The sequence below is a fragment of the Phacochoerus africanus genome, chromosome 8, assembly GCF_016906955.1.
Source record: "Phacochoerus africanus isolate WHEZ1 chromosome 8, ROS_Pafr_v1, whole genome shotgun sequence".
NCBI lineage: Eukaryota > Metazoa > Chordata > Mammalia > Artiodactyla > Suidae > Phacochoerus > Phacochoerus africanus.
The window spans coordinates 158731470-158745285 of NC_062551.1; the positions used below are offsets into that span (position 1 = coordinate 158731470).

Consider the following 13816-nt stretch of genomic DNA (forward strand, 5'->3'; position numbering starts at 1 on the left):
TATAAAAAAAGATACATGTGTGTGACTGGGTCACTTTGCTGTACTGGAGAAAACTGACAGACCACTGTAAACCAACTACAATGGAAAAAATAAAAATCATCAAAAAATAAAAATAAATTAAAAAAATAAGAACTGTCAAACTGTTAAAAATTAAATTAAAAAGATACATGCTCCCCTATGTTCGCAGCAGTACCATTCACAACCTAAATGCCAAGACATAGAAACAACCTAAATGCCCATCCGCAGATGAAGGTGTGGATTAAGAAGATGTGGTACATATATACAATGGAATACTACTCAGCCATTTAAAAGGACAAAATAATGCCATTTGGCAGTTCCTTTCATGGCTCAGTGGTTAACAAACCTGACTAGTACCCATAAGGATGCAGGTTCAATCCCTGGCCTCACTCAGTGGGTTAAGGATCTGGCATGGCTGTGAGCTGTGGTGCAAGTTGCAGACGCAGCTCAGATCTGGCGTTACTGTGGCTGAGGCATAGGCCATCAGCTGTAGCGTAGGCCAGCGGCTGCAGCTCTGATTCGACTCCTAGCCTGGGAACCTCCATATGCCACAGGTACGGCCTAAAAAAGCCATTTGCAGCAACATGGATGGAACTATGAGTGAAGTTAAGTCAGAGAGAGAAAGACAAACACCATATGATAGCACTTACATGCAGAATCTAAAATATGGCACAAATGATCTATCTACAAAACAGAAACAGATCATGGACATGGAGGACAGACTTGTGTTTGCAGGGGGAAGAGGGGAGGGAGTGGGATGGATTGGCAATCTGGGGTTAGTAGGTGCAAACTGCTGCATTTGGAATGGATGGCCAATGGGATCCTGCTGTATAGCACAGAGAACTATATCCAATCATTTGTGATGGAACAGGATGGAAGATAATGTGAGAAAAAGAATGTGTGTGTATAGTGTATATACACACACACACATATATACGTATATATGTATATAACTGGGTCACTTTGCTGTAAGCAGAACACTGTAAATCAACTATAATAAAAAATAATAATAATTTATAACAGCCAGTTGTGTAAGAAGTTATATTTTGGCCTCTTAGATCCAAGAGTTCTTTTCTGTTATGACATATAACTACTTCTTAATAATAAGCATTTATGGATTTCATTCTCAAAATAAAATAAAACAAATAAAATGTTGGAAGGCATTCTGAAGATTAACTATTTAGTGCATGGATTCCCTCCATGCTTCCCGGAATTTTCATTCTAAAGTCTAGAGTACAGGCGCTGTTTCAACAATCTCAAAGATCAGAAGCACAGAGTACAACAAAACAGGAGCTTTGAAGTCAAATAGATAACAGTTAGAATGGTGCAAGGGACTCCTAGGAAGAACTATTTGGTGTATGAACTGCCCCTATGCTTCCTGAAATTTTCATTCTAAGGCCCAGCGCACAGGTGCCATTTCAACAATGTCAAAGATCAGAAGCACAGAGCAGCCAACAAAACAGGAACTTTGAACTTGGAGAGATGAAGGTGAGTGTTGACTGCTACCATGTAAGACTCTCTGGCTCTCTTTCTTTATCTTTTTAGGGTTGCACCCACGGCACATGGAGGTTCCCAGGCTAGGGGTTGAATCGCAGCTGTAGCCACTGGCCTACGACACAGCCACAGCAACACTAGATCTTTCACCACTGAGCGAGGCCAGGGATAGAACCTGAACCCGCATGGATGCTAGTCAGATTCGTTTCTGCTGAGCCATGACAGGAACTCTAAGACTCTCTTTAAATAAGTTGTTTTAACTCTGATCATCAAACTCCTCAGCTGTGAAATCTCATCTATAAAAAAGGTACAAAATTTACCAGGTGGGCTTTTCTGAGGATTAAACAAAGACGTGCAGATACAGCACCTGGCATGGTCCTGGTGCTCACACAAGGCCCTCAAAATGTGATTGTTAAAGAATTATTACAATTCAATAATAAAAAGACAACCCAATCTTAAAACGACCAAAAGAGGAGTTTCCTGGTGGCTCAGCAGGTTAAGGATCCAGTGTTGTCAATGCTATGACATGGATTCAATGTCTGGCCCAGGAACTTGCATATGTTATGGGTCTGGCCCAGGAACTTGCATATGTTATAAATAAAATAAAATAAAATAAAATGGCAAAATATCTGAATAGGTATGTTTCCTAAGATTACGAATGGCCAATAAGCACATGAAAAGATGCTCGACATTAGTCACGAGGGGAATGCAAATCAAAACCAGGGATCCTTCTCTAAAAGGGCTTTCTGCTCAGAAGCGGTGGCTGGATGGGAGACGCCATGGTTTCTGGCTTCTGCACACATTTTCTCTAATATCGGTTCAGGGGAGCCAGCAGGGCAGCCGGGCGGAGCTAATCACAGAAACGTCCAAACCCTCCTGCTGGGCAAACTTGACTGGTAGCGACAACCATCACCACCATTTACTGCTCACAGCGCCAGGCACTGGGTTACCACATTCGGCCTCTGTCTGCCAGTGCCCAACTAAAATGCAGAGACACGGAGTTCCCGTCGTGGCGCAGTGGTTAACGAATCCAACTAGGAACCATGAGGTTGCGGGTTCGGTCCCTGGCCTCGCTCAGTGGGTTAAGGATCCGGCGTTGCCGTGAGCTGTGGTGTAGATTGCAGACGCAGCTCGGATCTGGCGTTGCTGTGGCTCTGGCTTAAACTGGTGGCTACAGCTCCGATTCGACCCCTAGCCTGGGAACCTCCATATGCCACGGGAGCGGCCCAAGAAATAGCAACAACAACAACAACAACAAAAGACAAAAAAAAAAAAAGTGACACTAATGAGTTATAATCCGGCGAGTAAGAATTCATGAGTTCATACCAATATATTTACAGTTAGATATAGATGGATATGAATACATTTTAAAATGGGAGAGAAGAGAGAGAAGAAAATGTCACATTAAATATAAGGCTTGGTTCGGTCTTCCCGTTGTGGCTCAGTGGTAACGAATCTGACTAGTAGCCATGAAGATGTGGGTTTGAGCCCTGACCTCGTTCAGTGGGTTGGGTAGCCGTGTTGCCGTGAGCTGTGGTGTGGGACACAGATAGGGCTCAGATCTTTCGTTGCTGTGTCTCTGTGGTGTAGGCTGGCCGCTGCAGCTCTGATTCAACCCCCTAGCCTGGGAAACTACATGTGCCATGGGTACAGCTCTAAAAAGAACAAAACAAAACAAAAAAAACCACTAAATTGGATCGTGGATACGGAAAAAACTAAAGCTTATGGTATCTTTTAAAAAGATAGTTACTGCAATAATTGACAAACCGTAAATATGTTCTTAGGATTAGGTAACAGCATTTTATCAATGTTAAATTTCCTAACTTTGATAACTATACTGTGGTTAAGTAAGAGAATGCCCTAGTTTTTAGAAATGTACGCTGAAATATTTAGGAATAAAAGAGCATAATGTCGCCAACTTTCTCGCAAATATTTCAAAAAGAGATATATATGTATAATTCGGAGTTCCCGTCGTGGCACAGTGGTTAACGAATCCGACTAGGAACCATAAGGTTGCGGGTTCGGTCCCTGACCTTGCTCAGTGGGTTAACGATCCGGCGTTGCCGTGAGCTGTGGTGTAGGTCGCAGACGCGGCTTGGATCCCGCGTTGCTGTGGCTCTGGGGTAGGCCGGTGGCTGCAGCTCCGATTAGACCCCTAGCCTGGGAACCTCCATATGCCGCGGGAGTGGCCCAAGAAATAGCAGCAACAACAACAACAAAAGATATATATATATATATATAATTACAATGCAAATGAGACAACATCTAAACATTAGTGAATCTGAGTATAAGGTATATGGGAATTCCTTGTACTATTCCTATAATTTTTTCCTACATGTTTGAAACTAAAAAGGTTTCTAATTAAAAGAGAAATTTAGAAAATGAAAATGTGGAGTTCCCACCATGGCACAATGGGATTGGCGGTGTCTCTGTAGTGCCGGGACCCAGATTCGATCCCAAGCCCCCAGCACAGTGAGTTTAAGGATCAGGCAGAAGCTGCAGGAGATCCCTGGCCTGGGAACTCCATGTACCTCAGGGCAGCCAAAAAGGAAAAAAAGAAAGAGAGAAAGGAAGGAAGGAAGGGAAAAGAGAAGAGAAGAAAAGAAAAACGCTGGGAGTTCCAGTCGAGGCTCAGTGGTTAACAAACCCAACTAGTATCCATGAGGACACAGGTTCAATCCCTGGCCTCGCTCAGTGGGTTAAGGATCCGTCACTGCCTGTGGTGTAGGTCGCAGACTCAGCTCAGATCCCGAGTTGCTGTGGCTGTGGTGTAGGCCGATGGCTACAGCTCTGATTGGACCCCTCGCCTGGGAATCTCCATATGCCTCAGGTGCGGTCCTAAAAAAGACAAAAAGACGAAAGAAGCAACAACAACAAAAAAAAAATGGGGAGAAAAAGGAAAGAAAACGAAAAGGCTAGTCACCTACAATTCCACCACCCGCAGCAAGTTTCGCACATTCGTTTTTTTCCACACTGTTTCTTCCAGTCCCTGTTTATGAGCACACATACAAAGACACAACTTACAGTTCTAACTTTGTCCCACAGGCAACTGCCAAGAATCTTTGACCCACAGGCACCTGTGCTCAGGGTGCCTAATCTTTAGCTTACAGGTGATTGTGTTTAGGGTGCAATTAAGCCAGGGAGAAGGCCAAGGAAGGACTGGAAGCGGTTCCGTTTTAAAGTATTCATTGCTAAAAGAAGCATAAGGACTATCACTTTTCTCTTAGGTGTATGAGATGCCTATACTATTATGTGTATTCCTTGGGAGGGAACCAGGATGCTGCCCCAAGGCTGGACGACTGTTACCTGACTGTTCCTCCCTTGTCTTTGCACCCCCTTCCTTCCCTGATCAGCAACTGTCTGAACCTGTCCCTAGGAGCTCAGGGCAGGTCATGGTGGCTGAACGAGGCCCACTTCCTAAGAAAAATTAACGTGAGGCACAGAAAGGCTTTTGTGCCCAGGAGCCCCAGAGGGTCCTGCTCAATTACAGAACTATTCTGTATCCTGACTGTGGAGGTAGTCACATGACTGTATATTTGTCAAAATTTATAGACTATGTACTAAAAGCGTGACTCTTGGAGTTCCCGTCCTGGCTCAGCGGAAATGAATCTGACTAGGAACCATGAGGTTGCAGGTTCGATCCCTAGCCCCACTCAGTGGGTTAAGGATCTGGTGTTGCCTTGAGCTGTGGTGTAGGTTGCAGATGCAGCTGGGATCTGGCGTTGCTGTGGCTGTGGTGTAGGCTGGCAGCTGTAGCTCCGATTCAACCCCTAGCCTGGGAACCTCCATATGCCTCGGGTGCAGTCCTAAAAAGATAAATAAATAAATAAATAAATAAATAAATAAATGTGTGACTCACATAAATTGAACTAAGGCTATTAAAAAATAGAAACAAAACAAAGTTGGGTTTTTTTGGTCTTTTGTCTTTTTAGGGCCGCACCTGCGGCATATGGAGGTTCCCAGGCTAGGGGTCAAATCAGAGCTGTAGCTGCTGGCCTAGGCCACAGCCACAGCAAGAACAGATCCTAGATCCAGTGAGCAGGGCCAGGGATTGAACCCCCGTCCTCATGGATACTAGTTGGGTTCCTCAACCACTGAGCCACAACGGGAACTCCAAAAGTTGGGTTTTAAAACAGGTTTCGTTTTAACAGAATGCCAATCTATCCTCAGTCTGGGTCTAAAAGGTCCCCATTTACATAACATGAATAGGACGTTACAACACAAAATCAAAGAAAAGAATACCTATAAATTAGAGGCAATTGGTCACAGCTCTTAAACATGACCTCCCCTCTTCGCTTTTGTGGTGCCTGCTGCAGCACTAAACATCTCTTACCCACACTACTGCAACCGCTTCCTAAAGACTCCTGGCCTCTGGTCTCTCCACCACCCAGCTCAAAGTAATACCACACTGATCTACCTAAAGTGCAATGTAATCACATCATCTTTTGCTAAAACTCATATTCTGTAAGATAAGTTTCAAACTGCTGAGCACAGCATCTGAAACATTTCAAAACCTTGATCCGATCTGTCACGGATGCCTCTCCTGCCACCTGTGTATTACTGACTCTGCCCTCTACCCACCACATAGTACAACCACTTGCCAAATCTGGTATTTTCAAACGTCTGTACCTATTTATAGGCCTGGAATGCCTTCCTCTATTCTTCTGCTGGACAACCCTAGTCATCTGAGTTCACATTTAACTTCTTCATAAACATTTCTTCCTCTGGGCTTCTAGAGCATTTGATAAAAGTATGTCTGCCTTCTCCACATACTCAGTGGGCCATTCTTAGGGGCCCAGGCACATAGCAGCTGCTCCATCAAAGTTAGCTGAAGAAGAAACTAAGGAAATCAGATCAGGTGCAATGAGTACCTTAAAATTACTTTGTTTAAAGCCAAACCTCATTTTAAAACTATACTTGCACCATCAGAGTTAGAATTATTTTCCCAGCTTTGGCCTTTGAAGTAGATTATGTTCTATCACTAAAACTATCAAAAATATCTTCAATGTTGGAAGGCAATTTCTTTCTGTCATTAACACATCATCTGGATTTTTTCATACTTCTTCCTTCTCAGAAACAGCAACTGTAGTTATTGTGAACAATTCTATCTCCCAATCGCTTAGTCTCTGAAAATGAAAAAACCATGAGATTTCCACATTTAAAACAGAATTTACTGGAGTTCCTGTCATGGCACAGCAGAAACAAACCTGGCTAGGAACCATGATGTTGTGGTTCTGATCCCTGGCCTCGCTCAGTGGGTTAAGGATCTGGCATTGTCGTGAGCTGTGGTGTAGGTCAAAGACAAGGCTTAGATCTGGCATTGCTGTGGTTGTGGCACAGGCTGGCAACTGTAGCTCTGATTGGACCCCTAGCCTGGGAACCTCCATATGCGGGTGCAGCCCTTAAAAAAAAAAAAAAAAAAGCAAATACATAAATAAATAAAATAGAATTTATTGTCCAAACTGCAGAATCTATTCTGAGCAAATCAGATAGCTATACTAATGTGCTGACTCTGGTAGCTCTTGATAGTGTGGCTTTTACTGAGGATTTTCAACTCCAAATACGAACTAGGAATTTCAGAGGACAGTATAAAACTAATGAATCAGATTTAGGAGGAAACTTAAACTTCAACACCTTAACAGCTTTTTATTTGATCCAATTCAGGAAACAGAGGGGTGGGGAGGTCACAGTCTTTATCTCAAGGCTTTCACATAACAAATGGGATTAAAAAAAAAAAAATCTAGATGCACTACAACTAAACAAAAATTAGACAGAGACCCAAGAGTTACAAAGTGCTTTGGATATTCAAAGGGAGAAGCTACCTAAGATTGGCCTTAATAGGAAGACATAATTTTCACAACAGAATATTCCAGGCAGAGAAAGAAGAAAAGACAGAAGAGACTCAAAAGCTTCTAAAACATGAGAATATAACGGATTCTGTTAAAAAAAAAAAAAAAAGTGTGTCACATACCCTCTGTAGAACCAAAAGTGTGGAAAAAATGAACAAATAATTACCAAGAACTTCAGGGGGAAAAGGGAGCCAATCAGTGTTGCCAGCTACTGCAGGGTTAAAGACCAGAAAATAAAGGCCAGAGCACTTCATAATCAGATCACTGGTGGCCTCACCTGACCTCCATGATGAGATAAGAAACTAAAGGCATTTCAAAATAGAAAAACAAAAGTGGTTCAATATAAAAGGTTCATCATGAAAGAGAATAATTAAGGTATTCTTAATCTTTATAATCAAAGTAGATTTCTAGAATACAGAAGACCTGAACACGTTTGCTGACAGAGGGAAAGGGGTCAATGAAAACGCAAGAATGGAAAGATTCAAAAGAGGGGTATACTTAACATGTGGAACAAAATTACAGAAAGTGGTTGGAAACAAAAGCATGCAAAGGAAAGGAAATGGGACTTTTTTTTTCCTCTGGGAAGGATGAGCACTTCTCTGAGAAAAGTAAGGAAGAGGAGGGATCCTGAAAAGCCTTGGAAAAGAAAGTGGAGACTGGAGGAACACAGGCATTAGACAAGGGCAGGAAGAAAACCAACAAGAGACGAACAGGAAGGATTCTGGCAGCAGCGAGGGCTTCAGTGGATTCAGAAATATCAATCTGCAGAGATGCAATCAGCATATTTGATGACTTTCTCCAAATAACCTCAGAGGCCACGGGGAGAAAGCAAATTGTGAGAAAGGAAACCAAAAAATGACTTGCCTAAATGAAAACTACTCAGGTTGGCAGAGCTGAGACAAGGACCCAGCCAGCTCCCGCGTCTAGTCCGCCACTCTACGCTGCCTCCTTCATGAACAAAATTTTCCTAAGGCTGGTGACATTTAAAAGTTAACTGCCAGTTTTAAAGTGTTTAAGCCATGCTACGACAGCCACGCAATGAGATACCTGTTCTTTGAGTACGAAGACAATAAAATTAGGACTTTTTGAAAACATGCACATCGCCATTAGTTGTGGAGAGTCAGAAGGATTCACTGCCATGCAAAACCAGAGTGCCACTTACCTGGCAGCTTCAGGAAAACCCATCCTGTACAGCGTGACAACCGCAGCTCCTCCAAGGCCCAAATTATGCTGCAGAGCAACCTTTGCACCAGGAACTTGCCTCTTCCCGGCTTCCCCTCTCAGCTGCCAGCAGAGTTCGGCGCACTGAGCCAGACCTAACAAATCGAACACAGAGCCGTCAGATCCCGTTGGTTTAGAAAGCGGCCCCAATCGGCTTTCTCAAGCCAGACGAGGGCTTCCAACTGTGGGTTTCAATTAAACCGTTTCATTCCGCCAAGACGAAGTCTGCCTGGACGGGAACTTCTCCTACAAGCCTGGAGGGGTTTTGTAGTTAGTTACTTTTTCTTCCGCAGTAATCTCTGTCTTTAGCCAATACTCAGGCTTAAGAAAGTCCCTGTGCTCTTTAAATATATCCAACCTGCCATTTGGGGGGCAATGTTCAAAGCGAAAACGCTGAAGGTACAGTGCTCTGGCTCAGGCCGAATGGCATAAAAATAATTTAATTTTTACCACTGTTAATGTATCAAAAGAAAACAATCTAGGATGTGGGAGTTGGCTTTCCCTAAAAATTTAGCTAGCACGAGGAATTTTCCTATTCTTCTTCTCAAAGAATTCCTAGAAAGGATGAACTGAACTGTCTCCCAGATCTATTCACAGCTATTCACAAGAATAGCACTGGATTTAAAAAAAAAAAAAAAAAAAAGCATTTGTCCCCTGGATAATAAAAGCAGAGATTTTTAGAGCTGGAGAGAACTTAATAATGCTGAAACCGAGGCCCCAAAACTGAAGTTACCTTACTGGGTTTATGATAAATTTCTCTATCCAAAACTTTATTCCCTTCCTTGTCTCCTGTGACCTCTATCCCTTTCTTGTCTCCTCATTCCTGTACTAACTGAATACTAATCAACCAGAGTCAGAGGACTAAAACTGTTACTGTTGATAACATCCTACTATACAAAAATAGCTGTGTAGATATCATTAACCTTCAAACGCAGATGGTTTTTCCAGGGCAAGATGAGCTCAGAGACCCCCGGAGCCATGGACCACCTGGCCAGAGACTCATAAACCACATTCTGACTCCCAAAATCAGATAAAGAAATGTCACAGGACAATGATTAATTCCAATTTCTTTGTTCTTTCTCTTTAAAACAGCCCTAACTCAAAGACCAAGAAGGAGTGAATCTGAAACTTGCCTCCGGCTCCCTTGCTTGGTGCCTTGCAAATAAACCCTTACTTTGCTGCAAACACCCACCATCCAAGTCTGGCACAGGAGCCCTTGCTTAGGTACAAAGTTAGCAGTGAGAAACGTAAGATTAAGTTACTTGTGAATGGTTACAAAGCAGGCTAACTCTAGAGTTGAGATTAAATACAAGCCTCCTAGTTTACATTCTTTTTCTCTCTCACACTAGCTCTTCAAGGATAGCTAAGAACATTCTTTCAGGATAGACTGGTTTCAACATCCTGGAGGCAGAGCTATACAAGTCTGCCTACAATATCTGTTCTTCCACCCACATCCCCAACCATGTAACCTGATTCCCAAGTACCTGTGACAGCTTTCTATATAACCCCAACCTTCTCAAGAAATTTAACTGCCATTCTTCATTTCTAAGCAATATCTGTATATTTTTATAAAATATAGAGTTAACACATTTTAAAAACAGGTAATTCCACATGATGTAATTTTTTTTTTTCTTTTTAGGGCCACATCCACGGCACATGGAGGGTCCCAGGCTAGGGGTCAGACTGGAGCTGTAGCAACACCTATGCCACAGCCACAGCAATGTAGGATCCGAGCTGCAACTATGACCTACACCACAGCTCACGGCAACACCGGATCCTTAACCCACTGAGCGAGGCCAGGGATCAAACCTGTGTCCTCATGGATACTAGTCAGATTTGTTAACTGCTGAGCCATGACGGGATTCCATGTGATGATTTTTTTTTTTTTTTTGTCTTTTGTCTTTTTAGGGCAGCTCCCACGGCATATGGAGGTTCCCAGGCTAGGGGTCTAATCAGAGCTGTAGCCACCAGCCTACTCCACAGCTCATGGCAATGCCAGATCCTTAACCCACTGAGTGAGGCCAGAGATTGAACCCACAACCTCATGGTTCCTAGTCGGAACGTTTCCGCTGCACCACAATGGGAACTCCTCCATGTAATGATTTTTTGAATTGTGAACATTCAGAATATTAAGGTCAAAGTGAATAAATAATTCTACTAATATATCCAAACTCTGGGGCAATCAATTCTACTTGAAATCTGCCATCTAAAACATTTACGAACACACAAAAAAAAGACCAAAAAAAGTATTCACACTGGTCCTATACATACATGGGTGGGGAAATAGGGCTACTTACCTCCCAAAAGAATAAATATACATAGTATACAAATATTTGTGAAAAAATACTCAACTTCCCCTTGATCAAATAGAAAGATACTGTTTTAACCAATCAAATTGGTCAGGATGTTTAAAAATGGAACGAATCCATGCTAGGGAGACTATGACAAGACAGCCACCTTTATACAGTACAGATGAAAGTTCAAACTGGTATAACCTTTTGGGAAAGCAATGTACAAAATCATTAAGAGCATTTAAATTGCCTTGAAAAGCTTTCTATAAAAATAATCAAACATAGGAAAAGTCTTATACACAAAGCTATGTGTCCATCACATTGTTAGAACAGGGAAAAACCAGATACTCTACAAGTGAAATAACTGGGGAATTTTTATATAAAGAATGATCTATTCATATGAAGCACTATATCTCTATTTTAAAGATTTTACAAAAATGTTAACAATTTAGGAAAATGAATATGATATAATCTTAGTTTTAAAAATGCAAAGAACCAATTAGATATTCATCTACCCATCCATCCAACAATTTTTTTTTTTTTTTTTAGGGGCGCACTCATGGCATATGGAGGTTCCCGGGCTAGGGGTCAAATCAGAGCTGTAGCCGCCAGCCTATGCCACAGCCATAGCAACACGGGATCCAATGATGGCAACTGCCAGATCCTTAACCCACTGAGCAGGCCAGGGATTGAACCTGGGTCCTCATGGATACTAGTCAGATTCGTTTCCACTGAGACATGATGGGAACTCCCATCCAACACATATTTACTGACTGCCTATCATGTGTTGACACTGCTCAAGGCTCAGAAGATCTAATAAACAAGATAGGCATTGAAAGGAACCCGGCCTGCCTAAGGAATAGAAAATTAAGTGAAGGAGGCTAGAGAGTGCTCAAGACGGCTACTGAGAGTGAGAGGGGGCGGTGGGAGGGAGGCAGGGAGAGAGAGAACATGAATTATTGGCAGCACCGGATTGTGCAATAACCTCAATCACACCATAGCCCGGATACTGTAGGAGTTGTGCTAACGCTGCATTAAATCGCTCCTCGTGATCTGCTCAACTCCTGCGTTGCGAAAAAGGAAGAAGAGAAAAAAGATCCATGTTAACCTGTTTATTTGCTTTTAACCAAAGATGAGCGTCGGTGAGAAAACATACTGATGACATGTGCTTCCTGGTGGTCTGCTTTCAGAATAAACTGGCATTTCCTATATTTCTAGAAGCGAGACCTGTGAAGTGTAGATAGTAGCAGCCAGTAATGAAAACATAAACTATGTGAGCAACATTTAAAAATTCCTTCCTTCCTTGGGGATAACGTCTGGTATTGAATGGAAAACCATAAATGGAAAAAAAGTAAATTATCAAATATGATACATTTATAAATTGTGGATGGGCATCTGAATGGGCATCCTGTCCAAGGGATATATTCAAACAATCATGTCCTTCTTAAAGTCTCTTGTGAAGGGAAAGAATTTAACCTTCTTACTTAATATTACTACCATCTTTTTTTTTTTGCCTTTTGTCTTTTTAGGCTGTACCCACGGCATATGGAGGTTCCCAGGCTAGAGGTCTATTTGGAGCTGTTGCTGCCAGCCTACGCCAGAGCCACAGCAATACCAAATCCGAGCCATGTCTGCGACCTACACCACAGCTCACAGCAACGCCAGATCCTTAACCCACTGAGCAAGGCCAGGGATTGAACCCGCAACCTCATGGTTCCTAGTCGGATTCGTTAACCGCTGCACCATGATGGGAACTCCTGTTGTAAGGTTCTTTTATTGTTAGTGAAGTGGTATGATATCACTTGAAGCTAGACTATGATAATGAAGATAAAATGGAATAATAAATAATAAACCAAAAGTCAGCCAGAAAAAAAAAAGGGGGGGGAAGAATTGGGGAGCTGTGGTGCAGCCGGTTAAGGGTCCAGCATTGTCCCTGCAGCAGCAGAGGTTCCATCCCCAACTCTGCACAGATCCGGCCTGGCCCCAGGTGTGGTACTGGTTGCAGCTGTAGCTCGGATCTGATCCCTGGCCAGGGAACTTCCATATGTGTGGCCAAAAAAGAGAGAGAGAGGGAGAGAAATGCCAACAAAGAACAGTTGGGACAAAGAGAACACAAACAGCCATACTAACAATCTCATCCAATGTAAACAGTCGAAACGCCCTAATTAAAGACAGAGATTGCCGGGGGGTGCGGGGCAAGCTCCAACCAAGTGCTGCCAATGTACTTCACATATAAAGTCACAAACTGGGAGTCCCCCTCGTGGCTCAGCAGAAATGAATCTGACCAGCATCCATGAGGATGCGGATTTAATCCCTGGCCTCGCGCAGTGGGTTAAGGATCTGGCGCTGCCGTGAGTTGTGGTGTAGGTCACAGAGGCCGCTCAGATCTTGTGTCGCTGTGGCTGTGGCATAGGCTGGCAGCTGCAGCTCTGATTCGACCCCTAGCCTGGGAACTGCCATGCTGTAGGTACAGCCTTAAAAACACTAAAAAAAAAAAAAAAAAAAAAAAAGTCACATAATAGAATAATACAAATACCACTAAAAACATCAAGACTCTGTGAATTCAGGAGACATAATTACATCCCTTTAGGGTACAGAGCATCTTAGAATTAAAAAGGATCTAAGAGTTCATCAAATCTAAGGCAATTTCCCTCACACCCCTCCCGTCACATTGTCAACTTGTATTTTTCATGCACAGCGTCTGTGACAGGCAATATGCTCTCAGAGAGCAACCTGTTCCATCTTTGAACAGCCAAGTTAAAAAGTTCTTACCTGAGCAAATAGTGTATGATTCTCCTTATAGGAGGTACTTAGAAGAGTCAAAATCACGTTGACAGATGGTAGGATGGTGGTTGCCGGGGGTAATGGGAGAAGAGAATGGGAAGCTATTGTTTAACCGAGACAGAGCTTCAGTTTTGCAACATGAAAAGAGGCCTGTGGATG

General features: G+C 42.8%; 1 protein-coding gene across 2 annotated transcripts in view; it reads right to left on the reverse strand.

The window, feature by feature from the left end:
* Positions 1 to 13816, reverse strand: part of SCP2 (sterol carrier protein 2) — a 121777-nt gene that overhangs the window by 24376 nt on the left and 83585 nt on the right. For both annotated transcript variants that reach the window (XM_047789075.1, XM_047789076.1), the window contains one exon: positions 8524 to 8677. In XM_047789075.1, the coding sequence (XP_047645031.1) occupies positions 8524 to 8677 (154 nt within the window). The remainder of the gene's footprint in view (positions 1 to 8523; positions 8678 to 13816) is intronic.